Consider the following 22,113-nt stretch of genomic DNA (forward strand, 5'->3'; position numbering starts at 1 on the left):
CTGATTTCTTCAGCAGTAACTTCTACTGCTTTCCATAGTTTCAGCAAAGTCATATTAGATATGGCTGTGCTTACCTGTAAAAAATGAAGTGGTTTGTGAAATTTAGCTCGGCACAGGTATTGGCAAACACTCGTAATACTGTGCCATTGCTCTTGAGTCATTGCCTTAGGCTGTGCTAGTGGGAGCTTTGGTAAGATCTGCTATGCTTACTCAGTTTCCTGCCACTTTCAACAGTGGCTAGCATTAGACGCTCAGGTTGAGAAGAGCACAAACATGCTGTGATCGCTGCCTTGGCTTTCTTTCAGTTTTAGTGATCTGCATCTCAGTCTTCCTGAGCAGCTTTGAGTTTAAAAATTGAAGGAGATCTTGAAGCCTTGGAAGCTTAAATCAGTTGGGTCTTAAGTCAAGCACATTTACTGCTCGCCATAATTAGCGAGCTTGCAAATGACTTGTACTGAGACTTGAGTTCCAGTATAATATACATATATAATCAGTATACGTGCCATCTGCACTGCTACAGAAAACTAATAGTGGGCTTACGATTCTTCTCTGCATTTCTTAGAAACAAGTGTTTTTGTTGTTACTGCGTAGATGTTGTCTTCAAGACCATCTTTGAATTCCCCAGTGCTGACAGTTTTATGTGCCCCAGGCAGATTGACCTTGGTGCCAATTTTACAGCTTCTGCTGTTGAGTCATTTACCCAAGTCAGGGCTGCAGGGAATGCAAATGTGCTGCCTGGCATCTGTTCTGGATGCATCTTGACAGCTGTTCAGTGATGAACACTGTATAAAATACACTACTTAAAACGTGACTGCTTTGCCCTGATTGATTGCATAGGCATAAAGTGGGAATCGTGTCTAATTGTCCTTCATCTTGTTGGTATGAGAATCTGAATAGCCACGTTGTCAGAGTTCTGCAATATCTCCATGTTGTATTTCAGATGCTTTCTTTTTCATAGCCTTTAAAAGACGGTCAAAAAATGAAGTGCTGCTTTGATCTACCTTGACAGTAAGGCATAAAAATTGAAAATGTATTAACTCTTCAAGCATTAGATGATGCTGTCCCTTTCAGCAATGGCAACGTAATTTTTCTGCAAATAAATTATATGCATGTTTCTTGCCCATTGCTACTTCCAAGGGTTTTGTAGACATGCTATGCATGCCCTGTACCCTTATACAGAAATGCAGACTGCGTGCTCTAAGCCAGTTCTCAAGAAGCCTGAGTTGTTTTGAATGACATAACTTGGATAAGAAAGGTTAAACTGGTATTTAACTTGCTGCACAAGAGCTTGCAGAAGGGGATGGTCACCTCTCTATCCCTGCCTTCTTTTGAAGCTTCTCTTCAATTCATTGCATTGTCAAAGCGTTTGTTTAGAGTAAAGTGCTTGAAAAAGGTGAATGTTACTGATTTGTTCGGCATACCACATTATAAAACATAAGGCATTAATAAAACAATAATAATATTAATGTAAGGAAAATCTTATACTTTGCCTTATCTTTTTTGGAAAAGACATTAAAATTTTAATCATGAGATTTCCTGTTTCATGTTGCTTTTTTCAGCCTTCGGAGATTGAAATGGAGTCACAAGTCCATCTGTATGGCCACACAGCAGAGATAACAAGCTTGTTTGTGTGCAAACCATATAGTATAATGATAAGTGTCAGCAAAGATGGCACCTGCATTATATGGGATTTAAACAGGTACGAGTACACCTAACTTTTTCCACTTGTTTTTTCTTGTTTTCAACTTCCTGGTGTCTTCACGCTTTAAAGTTAACGGAATTTATTCTTTGTGTGTGTCTGATGTGAAGTGAAACTCTTAGTCTGTTGGAGTTCTGGAGTTAATACAAAAAACACCATCACTTTTGAAGGTGTTAGTTGAGGTTAACGTAAGTCTTAAATATTTATCTTTGAAGCACCTTTCTGTGTTGGAATCTGACCTGAGCTTGTTTGTCCTTTCTTTTTTTCAGGCTGTGCTATGTCCAGAGTCTGGCTGGACACAAAAGTCCGGTGACCGCAGTTTCAGCTAGCGAAACAACTGGTGATATTGCAACAGTCTGTGATTCAGGTACGTCTGTCAGCCAGAGCTGTAAGTCAGAGGACCAGGTAAATCATGAGGCTTGCTATTGTATGCCTTAATCATCTGAGGATGCATTTGGTCAAAGAGGAGCGCTTCAAAAGAATGTGTTAATATTTGAATTTGCTGAGAAACTATTAGGCAGGTGTTGGAGCAATGAGGAGTAACAGCTAGACTAAAGAAGGAAGTGGGTATTTGCATTGGCTCCTACACAGGGAAATAATTCTGTTCCTGTCTCACTCCCCAAGCCCCACCCGATCTTATTTTAAAGCAGGCTTTTAGTATGGCCATCTTTGCCATTTAGGACTGTTTCTGGACTAAGGCATTAAGATCTTTTGAGTAGTGAACTTTGGAGATTAATTTAGGGTCCTCAGTGACTCAATCTACCTGTGTGGTACAACACTGTGTATATCTAAAGCAGGGCTGAGTCAGACCTCACAAGTGTGTATTTTATCTGTTAACTTGATGTGGAGGTTGGGTAATAGGCTCTAAGTGACAGAATTTTCTTCCATCGATCTGAAGATTTCAAACTGATGTGAAGATTTTGAAGCTCTTCCATTTGTACAACTGAAGTCAACTGTACAAATAAGCCAGCTTCTATTGGAAAACATTGTATTCTTGAGTTGGTAGGGGATGATGTGAGTTCTGATTGCTTTAAAGACTAAGCAGTGATTGGTTATTAGTACTTTGATACATGCAAATAATGCCAGATAACCATGTAAGGTACTTGAGATTGGTACTTCAGGTATCTTGCTTAAATGCAATCCAGGGTATGAGAATGAGCTCATTCTTCATTCAAAGAAAGGTTTGAATTCTTTTAGCTTTTCTCCTTTAATACGTGACACTTGGTCACTAAAAATAAATGATAGAGTATTTTGTAATAATAATAATGTTCCATGGATACAAGGCAATGTCTTCTAAATCGTTTTGCTGTGGCTTGGTGATTTGTGTGAGAAAGAAGCAGGGAAGTAATCGTTTACTGCAGCACGTGTCACTCCAGGTTGTTCAAAACCTTTTATCTCTCAAGAAATTCTTTAACCTTTAAAGTTTCTGATAGACATAATTGTGATCTGAATTTATTTTTAATACTGCTGTGCTGTGTTTTGTTACAGTTGGAGGGGGTAGTGATTTGAGGCTTTGGACCGTTAATGGTGATCTTGTGGGACATGTACACTGCAGGGAGAGTATTTGCTCTGTGGCTTTCTCTAACCAGCCCGAAGGAATATCTGTCAATGTGATTGCAGGGGGGCTTGAAAATGGAGTTGTAAGGTAAGCACTGGAAACTTTGTCACTAAAATGCTTTACAACTGAAGCTCATAGATGTACCTGAATAATTGTGTGACATTTAAAGAAGAGGGACAAGCTGTTGTCTGATTTCTAATCTTAGCAGCTGCTAAAATAGGCTGTGTTTATCACTGAAATATTTCTAAAGACTAATGTGAGGAAAAAATTGATCTTTCTTTCAGACTGTGGAGTACATGGGACTTGAAGCCAGTACGAGAAATAACATTTTCCAAGTCAGCCAAACCTATTGTAAGGTAAAGATTTCAAGTATGTAATAAATGGATTTTTCCTTGAAAACAAAACCAAGAATAGCTATGAGTATTGAAAATGGATTTGGAACGAAGATGAGGTGAACACCCATGTTTAAAAAGAGCCATGCGATCCTACTAATTATTCATGAAAGCGAAGTGGGCACAAGTGTACTGTATTTGTAATGACAGTAATAACTAGGTTCTGCTGCTAGCAGAAGGAAATTGGCAGGGTTCCCTTGAGAGCTGAACAATAGCTACCCCTCTTATTAAGTTTAATATTTTTCCACGGAATCTGTTTAAAAATCAGGAGTTATTAACTTCTGCAGACTCAAATAGAAGAGGTATTTTTTTTCTCTCAAGGGACTGTATTTTTCCTGCCCTTTTTTTTTTCAACGTATATACTGGAAGGAAATGGGAGAGAGTTAAGGAGCCTCAGAAGCATGGGAGCTGCCATTTTAGAGTGCTTATGTAATTTTGCCTATTAGAGTCCCCTTGCTTAATAAAAAACAGAATTACTGTGCTGAAGTGCTTTCCAGAGCACAGCCAAAGGATGGAGTGATATCCTCTGGAGTGCAGTGCCCTGCTCAGGACTCTGGTGGAGTTGTGCCAAATGTGATGTTAGCGTATACATATTACTCTGAAGAATTTTGTTGCGACTGTTACTGAAATGTCATTTACACTCCAAGCCACTAATCACTATTTCCTAAAAATGAAGAACATCTTCTGACAGGCACTAGAATGGCAGTAACTCAAAGAAGCATATTTCACAAAGATCGTTGATTTTAAAAAGTTAATTAAAAAAAAAGTTTTCTGCTTAAATGTGACAGAAAATGGATGCTGGCCTCCATGTTCTGCAACTGTGGCACGATGGAAGGGTTTCAGTAGTTACAGCTCAGGAAACGCTTGGATGAACAAAGTCCCACGATGTGCTGTGAAATCTGGCACATTTACTTGTTTCTGTAAGTTCAGAGGGCCTTGTCCTTTGCTGAAAAGCCTCCTTTCAGAGTTAGCAGGGGCAGGGCAGCCTATTCCTTCTTTGCTGCTGCAAATAAATAAGTACCGAACTGCGTGGCACGTTGAAGAGCTGGACAGAGCTGCAGTTCAGCCTGTTTGGTTACCAAGGTGAGTTAGCCAGGTATTTGCAAACGCTGCTGCATTAATGCACTCAGTGGGTTTCCCTGAACAGATAACTGATTTTTTGTCAGCTGTGCTCATGTGACTTTCTAATGTCTTCTAGCATTTTAAATAGCCAATCGATACCAAAATACCTTCTTGTTTTTCAGCCTTACATTTTCCTGTGATGGTCATCATTTGTTCACAGCCAATAGTGATGGCAATGTCATAGCCTGGTGTCGCAAGGACCAGCAGCGCTTGAAGTTACCCATGTTCTATTCGTTCCTCAGCAGCTATGCAGCTGGCTGATCACTACTTTTGCTGCTAATTCAAGTCTCTGTGCACTTTAAATCCACAATAGATTACAGAAATAGTTTGAATGTCTCTAGAATGACAGCATCGATGGAAAAGCAACAAAAGCCAGAAGGCAGTTTAAGATGGTTACAAAACTGTACGTGCATGCACAAACCTGAAGTGTTTTGAGTCACCAGGAAGCTCTGGTTGTGTACTCCAGTACCAGCAAAGTGGCGTATAAATGCTTAACCTACAAGTCAAAATGCTGCAATATAAAATGTAATAGTATTTTTTTAAATCACTTCTTGGAAGCAACTGATTCAAAAATGAAATCAGTAGCATTTTTCCCTCCTGTGTTGTAACATATCAGCAGTATGAAGCTCTGTAAATATTTGTAGACATGTCAGCATCTGTATATCTGATTAGTCAAGGGTGATGTTGTTAGCTCTGGGATAAGCAACCCAAAAATTAATAATCCAAGATGATTCAAAATCGCTTTTTTTGAGAAGCAAGGAACTTAGTAGGTGCTTTTTGCACCACATAGTGGTATGGTAATACTAAGAAATTAGATCAATCTTCATTTGTAACTACTGCTGTTTTCTCTGTTCAGAGGTGTGAAAGTCTTTACCGTGGATGGGAGGCTGGCAGACACCTCATAGCTTCACGAAGCAATAGTTCAGTGGTGTTCTGGTTTTGTGTCCCATGTCGTGTTAACTCAGTTTGTAACACCTGGCTGTTGGGATCCTGTGGCAGACTGCATACCCATCACACACAGCCGGCACCCAGAGCCCTGAAAGCGGTAGTAGAGAAGGCACCGATGTGCTCGTGTTCTCAGTGTCACTGAACTTCAGTATGCTGTAAAACGTTTGAGTCCAAATGTTTAAATCAATGTTTATAGGCACTGAGTAATTCAGAACAGTTTATATAGGTACACTGTGCAAATATGCTATTTATTCCTAGGTGCTATTTTTGAGGGGAGGGTGGAAATAAGCTGCCGTTACATCTGAGTTCTTAGGCCAGATAGGGAAACTAACATTTAAGCTGATGGATTTCAAGGCCCGACTGACACTGAGTGCCTGCCAGTCATGCAGATGGTACAGGACTGCTACACAACTCTGACCTAGTCAAACTTTTCTTCTCCGTACCTTTGCTTTTTCATCATTGACGTGTTCCACTGTTGCCATACAGACAAACTGCTCCGTCTTAGCTTTAAGGTTCATCTTCCGAATACTGTGTTATGAGATGGCACTGAAGATGTGCACACAGGAAAACTGTACACTTCAGAAAATTGCAAGAATTTCTGTAAAGAGCATCTGCAGTTTCCCGGGTTTTGAAGTTTTCAAACTGGAAAAACTGAAGTCTTCTCAGTCCATGACACAGAGATTAGTTTATTTTTTTTTAGTTCAGCAAGCAGGTGTATGAACTGAGTTTTAAATTGCATCTATTGTAGCAGTGTTGTACGGGGTGGCTGTAGTCATGTTTCTCACTGTCTAAATGTTAATGTAAGGTCCAAATACAGACTGAGAAGCTTTCTTGGCTCATGTTGAAGTGGTGTGCTTTATTTAAGCGACAAAATACAAATGTGATGGTTTGGGGATGCTGTTGTCCTCGTTTTGGGATGTTGCTCACAAAGGCTTATTTTTATAAATTAGAATTCCACTTGTTACAAATCAATATGCAAAATCGCTGGCCTTGTAAAAAGTGCAATATTATATATTTTTATGTAAAAGTCAAAGATTTTTTTGAACCGAGGAATATTTATTCAGCTTAACGTTCTGGAACTATTAAAATAACACTGCAATAGTATATGTGCATGATGTACTGAAACTTCCTGTAAATGTCACATTCCACACTGTCTTTGTATACACTGTCACGTTGTTGGGTAATAAACAGACCTTTGTATCAAATTTGAGATGGTTAGAACCATGTTTTTGGCTTAGTTTCACCTCTCTTTGAGAGATCTTGTGCTCGCTTTGCTCCAGTTCCTTTGGTGCTTGTTCTCGGGTCTTCCATCTTTTCAGGTTCTTGAAGCGGAGAAGTTCTGTTTGTGGACAACACCTTGCAGCTGTGAAACTGCAGGAGGCGGGATGTAAGTTTGGAAGTGAGAAACCCAATTGTACGTATGTGCACGCGTGTCCCCCCATCTCATGGATGTGGGGCTAGAAGTGGAAGTGATGCATCTCTAAGCAGAGTCACTCCTCCCTCTCACCAGCTGCCTTCTCTCTGGAGGCCTAGCTGAGCTGAGGCTTTTCCTTAGGTGGAAAAACAGCTCCTCTGTGGGTTCAGGAGGAAAGGAAGAGAATGGGCTGGTGGCAGTTGGAGACTGAGACTGCTTGGCTTCCATGTGGCGAGGCCTATCTGATGGCCCTGCAGGATTTTTGCAGTGAACCCGGGGCACTGATTGTGGAGATTTGTAATGAGGAAGGGAAGGCCGTGCGATAGCTGCTTCTTCACTCGTAGTGGAGAGAGGGAACCTAGATCTTGGGTTTGGGGTAAATATTTAGGATAAACCCACTGTAACAAATAGAAGGAATGGAAGAAGTTCAGTAGATAATTACAAGGGCTGCTTCCAAACGTATTGCATCCTATTTTCTTACGTTGGCCCACGATGTCAGAAGCAGATGGTGGTGGTATGGCAGTAGAGGTTAAACCTTCTCATCAATATTCTGTCACATTTTGTTTCTCTGTGACAGATGGCAGCAGAGGTACAGTCTGACAAAATGTCTGACATGGAAGTGAGTATGAAGCAAAGGTGAGACATAGAATTCCTCCGCACGGCAAATATGGCACTCACTGAAACTCACTGAATGTCTATGGAGACCAAAGAGAGGATGTGAGTACAGGGAGGCAGTGGGCGGTGTGTTTCAGCACAGGGACAGTGATGTGAGAGGTAAGACACATTGTGAATAGTCATGCACAGCTGTCGCACCACAAAATGAAGAACTCTTATTGCTGGTGAAAATGCATAGTTTATGGTGGTAACTACGTTGAAAAACAGTGTTTCGTAGCTGAGAATTTGCTCTATTAAATAGTGTTATTGCACTCTGTCTTTTCCATGGAAATATAGGAAACATTATTTTTGGAGCAACCTACATGTATATGTGAAGTAACCATAACAGTATAAAATATTCTGCAGGGGAAAGAGTGAGATTCTATAAGTAAATAAAATGGTCATTTTAAATAAAGGAAAAACTTTCAAGTCTGAAATACAACTTTAAAGATCTTCAATGCACTTAAGCCCTATCTGCAAGTTTGCTGATGCTACAAAGCTGGGAGGAATGGCTGACACACTGGAAGGCTGTGCTGCCATTCAGCGGGACCTGGACAGGCTGGAGAGCTGGGCAGAAAGGAAGCGGATGAGGTTTAATAAGAGCAAGTGAAGAGTGTTGCTCCTAGGGAGGAATAACCACATGCACTGATACAGTTTGAGGGATGAGCTGCTGGAGAGGAGGAGCCCTGAGGAGAGAGACCTGGGTGTCCTGGTGGATGACAGGAAGGCCATGAGCCAGCAGTGTGCTCTGGTGGCCAAGAACAATGGGATCCTGGGGAGCATTAAGAAGAGCGTGGCGAGCAGGTGAAGGGAGGTGATCCTCCCCCTCAGCTCTGCCCTGGAGAGGCCTCACCTGGAGTCCTGTGTCCAGTTCTGGGCTCCTTGGTACAAAAAAAGATGGATCTCCTGGAAAGAGCCCAGCAGAGGGCCACAAAGTTGACAAATGACACAGAACATCTCCCTTATGAGGAAAGGCTGAGAGACCTGGGTCTGTTCAGCCTTGAGAAAAGAAGACTCAGAGGGGATCTGATCCACAACTATAAATATCTAAGGAGTGGGAGGCAAAGGGACAAAGCTGAACTCTTCTCATCAGTGTGTGGTGATAGGATGAAGGGAAATGGCCATAGACTGAAGCATAGGAAGTTCTGCATAAATGTGCGTGGGGACTTCTTCACAGTGCAGTGACGGAGCAGTGGCACAGCTGCACAGAGAGGTGGTGGAGTCTCCTTCTCTGGAGACATTCAAAACCCACCTGTATTCCTACCTGTGCAACCTGGGCTAGGGAGCTGCTTTGGCAGGGGATTTGGTCCCTTTCAGCCTCTACAATTCCGCAACTGTGATTGGAGAAAGACCCAGTGTAAAGTCTGTCCATGAATACTGAGCAAGAGTCCATCAAACTTTACAGAGAGTGGTGTGGGGAGGTAAGAAACCAGTTGGTTTTGACTTGCAAATTTAGTTTAACTTTGTATGGCAACTGTAGGGTCAGCCTGTAACACTACAGACAACAGGATGTCTCCGCTGCCAAGAAACGCCCTGATAATGTAAGGTAAATTTGCTTAGAAGCTCTTAACAGAGTCCTGAAAGGATTAGTTTTCTTCAAGCTTTTTTTTTTTTCCTCACATATAGAAAAAGTTGCAATGTCCTGTTCCTCTACCACAATAATGCAGGACTATTAAAGCTGCTGCTTGCCTTAAAAAAAGTCTTGAAAAATCCACTGTGCGCTTGTTGAGCTTCTAGATGTGCTAAGAGCACTTTCTTAGACACTGCAGTGAGTTAAACCTGAAGACAAATGCCTTTCTGCGCTGACGAGATCTGGCAGCTGCTTGCTGTGTAGCTTTGGGTGGGGTTAGAAAGCCACTGGTTTTACATGTGCAGTGGGCTGTGCTGTGTATTTCACAACTCGGGTGGTTCACTATTGAAAGAGGATGGAGAACTGTGGGTTCGTGCTCTGACTGCACTCTTTGCACTCTGCTGTGCCACCTAGCAGAGAGCCAGGCTCGCTTTTCACTGCTCTCCTTTGTACGGAAAACAGAAGTGACCTGGGAACGCTCTCGCTGGGTGAGGGGGAAGGCGAGGCGGCGGGGTCCGTCACTGGGAGCGTGCTATAACGGCTCTCCAGTCAGCACGCGTGTATTTAGGGCCGGCTAAATGTTTAGCTGACGGCGCTCGCTGCCGCTGAGCCTTACGGTCGATTCTCACGTTTGATTTGTATCCACTTTTCCCACTACAGCGCTGACTCATTTCGCCGTGCCCCATGAGCCGTGGCAGCACAACTCGCGGAGGTCCCAGCACGGGTTTGTTTGTTGGTTGTTTTTTTCCACAGCGGAATCTTTCCTTTCTTCCTCCCGCTGCTCGGCGCGAGCTGCTGTGCCACAGGGGCTCCTCCGGCTCCGCGCTCTAGCAGCACGCAGACGCTCGCTCCCTGCCCTTCGTTGGAAGCGTCCCAGCGGCCGGCCGCCTGCGGGGAGGAGGTGAGGGCAGGGCGGCTGCGGAGCGCCCGCCTCGCCGCTCTGTGCGGGGTACCGGCGGCGCGCGCCGCTGCTCGCGGCCTAACGGCTCCGCGGTGGCGGACGGGCGCGCGGGAAGAGCGGCAACCGCACAGCGCCGCTCTCGCTCGGGCGCGGGAGCCGCCTCGGGAGCCGCCTCGGGAGGTACGGGCCGGGCAGCGCCGCTGGGGCCGGGGCGGGGCCGGGCGCGGGGAAGCGGCTTCTGCCCCTTGCCGGCGGTGGGGCTGAGCGGGCGCGGTTCACGCAGAGGCCGGTGAAGTCACTATGGGAGTTATATTCTGTCTTTCTTGCTACGAGCAGCCTTCCCGGTAATCGTTTCTCTGGTGCTACAGAGCTTCTTTGGAGGAGGTGGACTTCCCCTGAAGCTCCCCCGTGTCTGTCGGTTTGGCACGGAACAGCTGCGAGGCTGTAAATGTTCTGTTTGTATTGCCGGCGCGTTTGCACGTGGGTAAACACATATGGGCTCTTTCTGCCGGTTCGAATTTGGTTTGCCATCGCAGCTGGCTCAGGGACCGTCCCCAGGTACGTCTGTGCCTCCGTTAACATCATGTTGTACAGCAGGGCTCGTGGGGAAGGCGATCTGCAGAGACAGCAGTCCTGGAAGGTCTGGAGTGGGCCAGAACATTGAGAAATTTAGGGTATTTGGAAATAGAATGCAACAGTTTGATCTGTTTTTTTATAGTTTTAGTCCTACAGTATACTTTACGGATGTACTTGGAGGTGTAAGAAGATACGCAAGCTTTCATCCCATTGTAGAAAGCTGTTGAGAATGGATATTGCTTCTGTGTTGTGAAGTACTTCAGATTCTTCTGCTTTTTCTTTAGTAGGTGCTTAGAGGGTTTGGTAAACGTACGTTGCACCTCTTACCTGCTCAAGGTCAACCTTTACCTGCAAATATTGATGTAACTTCTTGGGTTAGTGGGACAAATTTGGCCTTTGAAGTGCTATAGGCTACAGTCTAATCTATACTATAAACAAATGCAGAAAAGTTGTTCTTCGCAAGCATTTTTGTGAGTCCTGGGGAGTAAAATCTTTGGTACAGATCAGTTAACTGCATCCAGAAAAAAATAAAAAAGGATGAAGATTATGTGGGGTAAAAATATTCTAACAAGAAAAAAGCCCTCAGCTGAGCAGGATGGGAGGATGTCACTGCACAGCTTGAGGAGCGATAGAATATGGCTGACCAGCACAGTGTCAGCCCGCAGTAACTGCTCGGCTGGAAAAGGCCACGTAGCTGCTGCCCTGTTGTTTTTAATGCCATCCACATTCCCCTTAAGGAGCCGTCGAGGGTGGATGGATGAACTCGGCACACTGCGAACCATATTCTGGATAGATGAGCTCCTGTATGACCCAGGACTACTGGCATGCACCAGTAAGGTGCAGACTGCACATAGTCTGTTCACTAACGTGGTTACTGTAACTACGGTGACTGTCAGGGCCTGTGTACCTATGTATTGATCTAATTTAATAGGGGACTGCTGGAAAAACAAGCACAAATGAACATGGTGAGCACGGCTGAGTGCTTTCTGGTTTGAGGCTTTGTAGGCAACTGATAAGGAGGGGAGAAGTTATTCCTTGTGGGCATCCTGCCACCACATAGGATACAAATGTTGGTGTGCCATCCCAGGAGCGTGCAGGCCTGGAGAACACCTGGGTGTCTGCAGGGAGTGCCACACAGAGTGCTCATAGCTGTCCATCAGGCTGCGGGCTGCAGCTGAACACTGAGACAGAGATCCTGTGGGATCACGGCTGGAGGAGTTCTCATCTGACCCCAGGAAATAAGCATTCAGAGAAGGGATATGAAGCAGACTGTCTGGTTATTAAAATTTCTTTTCCCTCCAGAGGTTTATTTCTGAGCAACAGTGTTGTTTCATTAAAGAATATTGAGTGTAAGGTTATTAGAGGATATCACAGGACCTAAGGACTCTTAGCCAAAGCCTTATCTGCTAAGACTTCACGGTTTGGTTTGAGGATGGGATCTACTCTCATAGCCAACATCACTGAGTATATGATGGTGCTACAGCTGATATGCTAGTGCTGTATTTGTGCATAATGAAGGAAGCCAGAAGTATATTTAGCTCGTGAAGTGAAACGTGAAACTGGAGAAACCTGCCTTATAAGTTGTAGAACCAAAACTGTCTATATGGAAAAACAGATTAGACACTTAAATGGATGCTAAGCACTTCCAGAAATGCATTGGTTAAATATTTAAGCATGTGTAAAGGTCAGGATAGAAGCAGGATTTGGAACATGGTACATGTTTGTGCCTCAGGGTACAAGCAAACCTCTTACTAGGGATAAATGGAAATTTTCTACAGTGACCGAGATACCTGTGGCTGGATTTTTTTCCTTTTTGTAGTTTATTTATGATCCTTTCTACTCTGATTGTTTTCTGATACAATGAAATAACTGACCAGAGTAGTACTTATTTTCTTTTCATTTTTTCCCCATTTGTTATATCAGAATATAGTTAAGGATGGATCAGAATATAGTTGCTGTGTCATTTGAGGAAACGGGGCTTGGATTTTTTAAAGCACTTCAGTGCCATTATGATAGTGTCTGAATCCCTTATTCACTAGGTACTTAAAAAACAGGTGGAATTGCTGTTGACACCATTCTCTCCAGCTCTGATGCAAGCGGTAGCATTCCACATATCCTGGTTCTAGTGCGTGCAACTTTCAGATTTTGATTGAATTTACCAGAAAAGACAAGATCTGGAACTCTCTGTACTGTTCATGGAGTTTCAGTTGCTTAATTCAGTTTAACCGAAATGCGTTATTCAAAATCAGATTTCTTGTTTGCCTCTCAACTCTGTGCTGCAGCAACTGGAGACATGCCTCTGTACTTAGCTTTGATTTTTTCGTCTCTGTGGTCATTAGCCTAGCCATGAGGATGATAACATTCACGTTTGTGGGAGTATCATTTTGTAAATAAAGATAAATGTGTTTGTTCTTGTCTTCATAAACGGGTCAAAACTGAGAAGCGAGGAGGTTGGGTCAAAGAGGAAGCCCAGAGGTGAGCTTTAATTCAGAACCTTGTGCTCTTCTGGCTGCCTCAAAGCCTTTCTGCAAGTCCACTGCAAGTCAGAACATACCTGAGCGTTGTTTGAAGGCTGGCTCGTGGATTGGTTGTGGGGTTTCTTTTGTTGTTGTCATTTTATGCAAAGCCAGTTCTTCTACATGCATTTAATCCTGTGCTTTGTGAGGAGTATGAGTTAGCTGATTGTAAATAAAGGTTTACAATCTAACTGTTGTAACACAGTTTCAGTTAGTCAGGGTGCATTTCAGGGAGGAACCTGTGTGCCATTTACATAGCATATGCACATACAGAAGGTGTTTTTTGTATTGGCCTATTTCGTTTTGGCACACATTATAGTTTACGGTAGCATTCCTTCTACCCAAGTTTATACAAGTACAGTGCAGACTCCCTAGGGAATGTGGGTTGGAAGTCTAAGGTTCCAGGATGCTTATTCATCTTACTTGATCTAGCAACAACTCTGAGGAATGCATGGTAATGAGTTGACTTGCTCTCATGCCCTTAGGAAGGAGTAATTCAAGAAAACCACTCACACTGACCTACCTTAATTAGGTGTCTCTTTGACCAGATATTGCAGTTGGAGCTTGTGTGTTGATCAGGCAATAATTACATTCTTTTGTCTAAGTATTCGTGGACCAAGATGACTTCTGAAATGCTGCTGCTTGAGTTCACCTAAGGGCAGAAAAAAACCAACTTAATTAAAGATAGCTATTAGCTGCTGGGTCTTTGGCACAGGGACATCTTCCTCCTCCACTGTCTTTGTCACTCAGCCCCCAGCCATGGCCTCCCTATTCCCAAAGATTTCTCAGTAGTTCTTAACTTTGTGATTCCCTAATCCTTCAGATTAATCCACTAACAGTTGTTAAAAGTGGTACGCACAGCTACCAAATACTTAATTGAAATCCCTATGGGTATCACTCCATTCTATATTGGTTCCTTGAACCAGGCATGGACCATCTGCCTTGCCCCCTGGGCTGCAGTTTACAGCCATGTACATGAATGCTTTCTTGAGCACAGTTGGCAGCAGCTCCCTAAGAGAAGCGGTAAGAGAGTATTAGAAGAGCCTTGAGTAAATGGCAACTTGTTGTGAAACAGAAGTGGGAGACTGAAGATGAGAAGAGGTACAGAGCTAGGGTTCATGTCCATTCATTAAAGCAGATGTGTATGCTTGCCAATATTAATCCCATGTGTGTCCTACTCATTTCGGTTGAGACACATGGTAGTAATTTCCCAGATAGGTAATGATCAGGCTGACAATCAAAAGGTATCAGCTGACAATTATACAAATATCTCTTTGCTTTTGGTGAGTTCTTTTTAAAACTCTGAGTACATTCAAGGTCAATCCCACCCATACTCTTTTGAATAACTAGTTCATTTAATAAAATTACAGTGGCTCTGAGAGGAAGTGCTCTGTAATTGAAGCAAAGAGCTGCGTGAAAGCATCTATCAGAAACTGTGAGGTGGTGAAGCAGGATGTGTTTGTGTGCTAGAGTTTTGCAGTAATTCAGCACTGGTGGTAGAATGAGAGCTGTAGGTGATGTGAAAAAAAAAAAGACTTGCCAGCCCTGTGCGTGATAATTAGCCTTGATGCTGAAGTATTTCTTAAGGAGTAACTCTGGACTGTTAAATTCCTGTGTGAGCCCAACTTGGGATGTTGTCTCAATCTATTCATCTCCAAAGGAAACACTAAAAAGCAAGGGAGTACCACAGTCACTCTGCACAATTTCTTTGCTTATCCTGGAGTTCACCAGGTTATGTACAGTACAGTATGCTCTATGATGTAAGTTTTCTGCAAGAAAGAAAATGGAACTCAGTTATTTCATTTCTAAGTTACATGATTCCGTAGTCAGAATATCGACCCTTTTTCTACCTTAGAATACCTCTGTTTCCGATGTTGAGCAAGATCAGTGTGGCATTCATTATTATTGTGCATGTTTCTGATCTTGTTCTCATGTCAGTAGGTATAATTAGGTACGGAGCCAACCTACACAATGACTGAAAAGTCAGTTTTTGAACAGCTGTTCTGTGCTGGCACTCTGAACCAGGGTAACAGTTTTTGCACTGAAATACTGGCAGCGCAATCTGCATTGATACATTGTTTGCAGAATTGAAACTGGATGCTTGCAGTTGAAGATGCAAATACGTGATGCAATCAGGTACTGCTGAACAAGAGGACAGGTATAAATGATGTCTGACGTGTATTTATAACCTACAGCCTGGCAGTGTCAGTATGGTGGGGTGCTGTTGGTTAGATTTTGATAACTGTCTTCTGGCTAATTGGTGTATTTGCTAGCTATGCTTCTAAGTTGTCTCAACTTTGCCTCCTCCAGGGCAAACAAAATGAAGGAGCTAACGTCAAACAGTACAACCAATATATCCCAAGCCAGGAAAGCTGTGGAGCAATTAAAAATGGAAGCGTACATGGATAGGATGAAGGTAAACTTAGGCTTACTGTTGATATTTTGCATTTGTTTCATTTGAATTCATTTGTGGTATAGCCTCCCTATAGTATTCCAAAAAGACTTGATCACCTGAAATCTCAATTCTCTGCTGAGGAATAAGACAGTATCAGATAATAAACTCGCTAATTAGAAAGACATTATTTATGGCCCTGAAATATGAATACAATTGACACAAACTGTCTTGCTTATATGAAAATATAAATTTCAGTTGTTTCAGTTGTTAGTGTGGTCAGAGACAACTGAATTTGTGTGGCTATAGTTTTTGTCTTGTATGATAACTTGACAGAATCATTACAGAATAGAAATACTCATCTCTGTGATTGTACATCTGTTTCCTTCAGTATGGGCCTGCCTTTTCAGCATAACCATGCAGGTTGGATTGCAGTTGAATTAGGCCCTTGTTCAGGTCACGTTGCAGCTGTGCGAACAACAGAACTGACGAGGAGGAAAGTTAATGAGTGGAAGAGGGAAGGGCTGGAAAAATGTGGGCTAGTTTGTAGTAATTTGAATTGTTGATCCTTGTTCAATTATTTTAAACCTGCTTTTATATAATCAAATTATAACTTTCAAGTATGAAACCATTAGCTTGGCTATGCAGATAGCTTCATTTGTTAGATGTATAATGACATTCTTAATTATGTATGTAAGAATTACATAGGTTATTTTTTGCAGCTAGTTTAATTAAAAAGAACGAAGGCATTAGCAAGACCTAACAATCATCTGGCTTACAAGTGCAATTATTTTACCTCTCAGCTTGGGACCAAAAAAAAGGCACCAAAGAGAAGTTAATACGTTTCAGTATTCTGAAATATAACATAATGTATAGCTAGTATATAACTAATGTTTATATTATGCTAATACAAACTAAATACGATCCACAGAATTTTGATTTCTTGATTTCTGGAATGTCTTTGAATAAGTAGATGAGGGATTATGAAAAGAGGTTGGTTTTCTTATTTCAGTATCTGTTTTCCTTTTAATTTTTGAAATGATTCAGTGTGTACTTGGCAAGTCAGGAGACTTCAAATGGTTTCAATAGGAGATCTGAGTTTTCAGATCATAGCTGTAAAGTTAGAGAAATGTTGTTTTTCCTGGTTTCTTACAACTACTTAAAGTAGCTAGGCATTTAACAAAAGACCAGTCCTTTCAAAATAACTTAATTAGATTCTCTTTTGCAAGTTATCAGCGAAGTAGCTATTCCCATAGTAGACAAGACCACATTGTTAACATTAAAAAGAAACTTTTCAAAGTGCCCACCTTATTGACCAGGGAAATCAAATGTTCCAGCTCATTTTTCTACCACAGAGGCACCTTGTTTTCTGTGGAAAGCAGTTGCAACAATTAGGTCTGCTCAATAAAAGTTTTGTAGTTAAAATACATTTAGAGTTACCCATTCCCTGCTGTATTCCAGACTTTTTTTTTACTGACTTTAAAATCAAGTCCTGTAACCATTCAGAGCAGCAAAGCAATGCAGCATTTTGAGGTTCCACAAAAGTGACTCAGTGTTGAAATGTGAAAGAAACAAAACAGCTTTAAAAAGGAGGATGAAGTTACTGGGATATGGATTGGTAGCTGGAAGGCGTATTACTGTGGTGGGTTTTTGTAAACCTTAAGGTTCCCCAAAGATCAAACCTGTCTTACTTCTCTGCAGAAGTAGTGGCTGGGATTAGAACAAAGTAAACAGAAAGCAGGAGGTGCAGATTCAAAGCTAGAGAACGTGAAATGAAATCGGATGAACAATGGCCTCATGATTTGTAGAATAACGCATCTCCCAAAGCTGTAAAGTTGAGGAAGCAAAGATAATATTGGTGCTTTATCACAGTTGTCCCAAGAATAAAGCGCTATTTAATCTTCCCTTCTCAAGCAGAAAAGCAAGGAGGAGTGGTCTGATATCAAGCATCATAGTGTATCAGCTATTACTACGTTGTCTTTTTTTCTTCAAGAAGGTAGAAAATATTCCTAACAGGTTCTGAATAGTGTTGGGAGATAAATGCGGTGGGATTGGCAATATATGTGTGTGAATCTCTTTGTTTTAGATGTAAAGGATAAGCAGAGTGGGTGTCTAAGCAAAGATGGTAATTAGTCACAATCCGTGACAAGACAGATGACATAGTAATTGCAGCATTTTGCCCTGTCATTGAAGCTTGTAATTATTAGTGCAGTAACAGGATTATGTTCTAGCTTTGGCTGTTTTTATCACCTCTGTTATTCTAAAATGCAATGGTAAAATTCCACAATCCTCCCAAGACTAATTCTTCAAAGCATCAGAAGCATCAAAGTTGACTGTTTTTGTCTTCTTCTGTTTTGCTTTTGCCTTTGGTAATTTGACAACCAGATATATTTATCATTACACAGAATAAATACAGTTGTGTAAAATGTGAGATTGATGTGATACTGATATATTCCATCCCCTCTACCTATACATTTTAAAATATTTTTAAAAATGAACTGGAGTCTAATTTTTTTTAGCCACTTCTGCAGCATGTATAAATTATTTTGCATCTGCAGAGCAAGCTGTATTGTGTAGGTGAGCTGAAATGATAAATGTGTGTTAGTTTTGTTTGAATATTCAGATTAGATGCTTTTACTTTAAGTCTTGCTAAAAGCTGACCAGAAACTGCCTGGCAGTATTCCCCTAAAGGTGAGTAGAAGCTGTGGTAGACTGGCTTTCATTTAACTTCCTCTGTGACAGAAATAGGGTGAGTAGCATATTATTTTGTGCAGTAACAAACCATAGTATTGACCAATAGGCTACCTTTGCATGCTGACACATGCTAAAAAAAGCTATCTATCTATGCTGTAGATTTAATATAATATGTAATGCAGAGGTCTTCTGCCACTGTTGTTCTGAATAATCGTACTAAGCAGGAAATGTACTGGAGGCAAAATTACATTTTGCTTGATTTTTTTGGCCACCGTTCTGAATTCGGTTCCTGTGGCTGTGAGCAATGTTGGCAGTGTGTTCACTGCTGCTGTAGTGTGATCATCTAATTTAACTCTCCGTACTAAGTGGTCATTTTTCCACTGCCCGAGCGTGAGCTATTCCAGTTCTTCAGTGAAGAACTGTATATAATTCAGTTTCATAACCAGTGTAATCCCAAGGGGAGGATTTCTACTCTTCACACCTTTCCCTGCTTAGAGGATGAAAATGCACAGTCTAGTACAGGCTGGGAGGCTGAGTTTGTGATAATGTACAGAAATGAGATAATGTTCCTCAGTACCTTCTTGCAGGTTTTCCAGTAAATTGTACCTTGTACTATGGTTTGAAAGCGAATTTTTTTAATGAGTGATGTTGAAGAAAGTTTATCTGCTTCATGATGTTTTGTATTCTTACCTGCAGAGTAGAGTTTTGGATAAAAAAAAAAGTGTTATTGCTAATAAACACCCTTCTCATTGCTGTGTGATGACTAAGCACAGTAATATGCAGAGAAACAATTAGAAAATTATATAACTGGATTTATACCTTCAAAAAACAAAGCAACATACTTGGGCTGATGCGGCTTATCCATATGTGGAACAAGCATGACAATTACAGGAAAGCTGGTCTTCTGTGATCAGCCTGCTTAAAAGGATTGTTGGCTTCGTGAATAAAATATTTACTACTACCCTTATTCAGTACCTTAACAGTTGAAGATGGGTATGCTGAGCATTTCTAATAAATCCATTAACCAGGACCTTGAGAACTAGAGTAGATCTCCATTAGATTTTATGGTAGTAAACTTTGTTACGATATAGAACTGTACGTGCTATTGAATCTTTCTGTGGGCACCTATGGCTCAGAGTTTAACTTGCTCTGTTAGAATGAAAGAGAGTTCAGGACTAAAGCATAAAACTGCCTTAATTTGAGAGATATAGCTGAGCTTGAAAGATAGAGAAGTGGAAATGAATTTACTGGTGGTTGTCATTACCTGAAAATACTTCCCCAAGATGCTGTGGTGTACATTCCTCCTACAGTTACTGGAAACTTGTTAATCTTCAGTGAATGACATTTCTGCTCATTTATATTTTCTGGAGGTCAGCGAAAGTCATTAGCATAGAAAAGCATCTTTGCTATCCATTGGTCTTTTGGGGCTCAATATGAATTTCATAATCAGTCTACATTGTACTTCTCTTTGGAAAATCTGCTTTTTAAAAACTCATGTGTAAATTTCAAATTGTGAATGTAGCATTCTCAGACTTGTGACCATTGTAGTTCTACCTCTGCCCACTTTTTTGTCTTGCAGACTAATTCAATGGCAAACTAAATCGAAATAACCTGAACACACCTGCTTCTTCAGCTAGGCTATAAGTACTGGACACTGGGTTGCCAACCATAGAAAATCTGTGGGTTTCAGCATTCCCAAAAGCACGTTTTAGTGGATATTTTAAAGATAGAAAGTCACTTAATATCTTCTGGCAGTTAATTTATATGTTGTGTGAATCGTGACTTGACACCCATTGCCTTTGTAGGTCTCATCTAAAGCCTACCACAGGATGGACTTTTGCCAAAGCCAGCAGAGTACGAGGAAGCTAAAGCCTACAGAGATGACATGTCTGTCATAACAAGATCAGAAATCATATTTATTTTTCCTCTTTGCTATAGTTGTGCAAAGATGCTGACTTCAGTGTTTGACTGAGGAGAAAATCTGTCACAGTGATCAGAGGAAAGTCTTTGTAAAGTGTCTCCTTCTCTTCACTCCATCATAATACTGAAAATACAGTAATTCAGCAAAGCAAAGAAATGCAGATAATTGTAAATATCTTGCAAACTGATCAGAACAAAGTAATTCATATATGTCCTAAATTCTTGAGGGGAAAAAGAAAACAATTGAACCACAGTATTCTCAAATCACAAAGTTGCAACAGTTTGAAGATTTTAACTAGACCTGAAATTGTTTCATCTTTCATTTCTTGCAAAATATCTTGGATTTCAAAGCACTGTTATGTTCCTATAGGACCTCCTAGTTAGGATGAGCCAGATCGTACCATGTGGAGACCTTAAAATTGTTTATTTTAGAAGCTTAGAAATATTGAGATAATGATCAAATTTAATGTGATGAGTGAAGCAGTACTTATAATAATTTACTAATCAGAAGATAATGGTCTGATTTAACTCATTTTGCTTAAATGAGAGCTGTGACAAATTAGTGTTGAGTTTTACTCCTGATTTATTTCATTTTTTAATTCCATTTCCATGGTCACGTGCCTCAAGATCTCTTTTTCGACATCCAGATGAGGAAAGGACAGAGAGAGTCTGTGGAAAACTTTCCAACTTTGCTATCTTAATGCCTGGGAATAAGAAGTGAGGCAGAGGCCTCAGAAGGCACGCGTCTACAAAGACACGTGCGTGATGGAGAACCCCTTTTGTTTACAAACAATCAGCAGTTTCAATGCATATATTCTCCTGACCTTGCTACTGATGGAGATGAAAAGCTGAATATTAATCGTATAAATCAATACCATCCCCTGTCAGTGTGTTAGCTAAAGTGTATATAAGGTTTGCTAGGCATAATAAGAGCAAATTCAGAGCTGTGGTGTCTGATAGCAGAAGGAAGAGTAAAGCAGGTTACTATTTTAAGACAGTTTCCAGTACTGTATGTTACATGAAGCATATTTACACGTTGCCAATTGGTTCTCATGCAAGTGTTATAATGCCTCTTTTTTCTCTTCTATTAGGTATCCAAGGCTGCAGCAGAGTTATTGGCATATTGTGATGCTCATATTGGAGAAGATCCCCTTATTATTCCAGTGCCTGCATCCGAAAATCCCTTCAGGGAGAAGAAGCTCTTTTGCACTATCCTTTGAGTCAGTTTTCCATTAAAAATATCTTACGTTAAAATTTGCTATCAGTGATGCATGCTTTTGGATTTAGCATATTTTCCTCAGATATCAATATTTAACCTAGAATGACAGTGTTTTTAGGAGGTAGTGCATTTTCTGGTAATAAGTAAATAAAATAAAAATAAAAATCCTAAAAGAAAAATCAAGGTAATCCTTGTTTTTCTGACCAGTGCACAAGCTTCATTTCAGTTTTCATGACAGTTTTGTGTTTTGTAATGAAAGTATCGAGTACAGGATCGAGTTGTAGATATCTTTGCCAGTCATGGATTTTTCTGAGACCTAAATGAGTCATACCGACTGTGAAGCTATTTTTAACGTTCTTATTTTCTTTGGAAGGTGAATTTAAATCATTTGCCTCTACAATTTTTTATCTAAAAAGAGTAGTGTGACCTTTCTACAAGTAGCACTATTAAGGAAAAAATGCCAGCGATTTACAATGTTTCGAATGGTCGACCCTATACAGTAAGTGATATTTATAAATAGATTTTGTTAAGACTGTAA

The 22,113-nt window shown here is 41.1% G+C and overlaps 2 protein-coding genes across 3 annotated transcripts in view; both read left to right on the forward strand.

The window, feature by feature from the left end:
* LYST (lysosomal trafficking regulator) overlaps window positions 1–5,087 on the forward strand; it is a 75,496-nt gene extending 70,409 nt beyond the window's left edge. The window contains exons 49-53 of the mRNA XM_065730102.1: window positions 1,560–1,699; window positions 1,969–2,066; window positions 3,188–3,344; window positions 3,542–3,613; window positions 4,894–5,087. Of these exons, the coding sequence (XP_065586174.1) occupies window positions 1,560–1,699; window positions 1,969–2,066; window positions 3,188–3,344; window positions 3,542–3,613; window positions 4,894–5,032 (606 nt within the window). The 3' untranslated portion in view covers window positions 5,033–5,087. The remainder of the gene's footprint in view (window positions 1–1,559; window positions 1,700–1,968; window positions 2,067–3,187; window positions 3,345–3,541; window positions 3,614–4,893) is intronic.
* Window positions 5,088–10,168: 5,081 nt separating this feature from the next.
* GNG4 (G protein subunit gamma 4) lies at window positions 10,169–22,113 on the forward strand. 2 transcript variants are annotated; one of them, XM_065736414.1, is made up of 3 exons: window positions 10,169–10,258; window positions 15,661–15,766; window positions 21,448–22,113. In XM_065736414.1, exons 2-3 carry the CDS (start codon window positions 15,671–15,673, stop codon window positions 21,574–21,576), a joined length of 225 nt encoding a protein of 74 aa, XP_065592486.1. In that variant the 5' UTR covers window positions 10,169–10,258; window positions 15,661–15,670; the 3' UTR covers window positions 21,577–22,113. The 2 variants fall into 2 exon arrangements, with proteins under 2 accessions (XP_065592486.1, XP_065592476.1); XM_065736404.1 differs by lacking the exon at window positions 10,169–10,258 and adding an exon at window positions 10,501–10,816.

The sequence above is a fragment of the Cyrtonyx montezumae genome, unplaced genomic scaffold (assembly GCF_038088225.1).
Source record: "Cyrtonyx montezumae isolate F1298 unplaced genomic scaffold, pur_monq_1.0 scaffold_0, whole genome shotgun sequence".
Classification (NCBI taxonomy): domain Eukaryota; kingdom Metazoa; phylum Chordata; class Aves; order Galliformes; family Odontophoridae; genus Cyrtonyx; species Cyrtonyx montezumae.

What these genes read in the sequence shown, in the direction of transcription:
- GNG4 (XM_065736404.1), top strand. Translation starts at nt 10,707, where the DNA reads ATGTTCTGTTTGTATTGCCGGCGCGTTTGCACGTGGGTAAACACATAT. An exon ending in GGCTCAGGGACCGTCCCCAG is followed by an intron (nt 10,817 to 15,660) that starts GTACGTCTGTGC and finishes TGCCTCCTCCAG; the next exon opens with GGCAAACAAAATGAAGGAGC. An exon ending in CGTACATGGATAGGATGAAG is followed by an intron (nt 15,767 to 21,447) that starts GTAAACTTAGGC and finishes CTCTTCTATTAG; the next exon opens with GTATCCAAGGCTGCAGCAGA.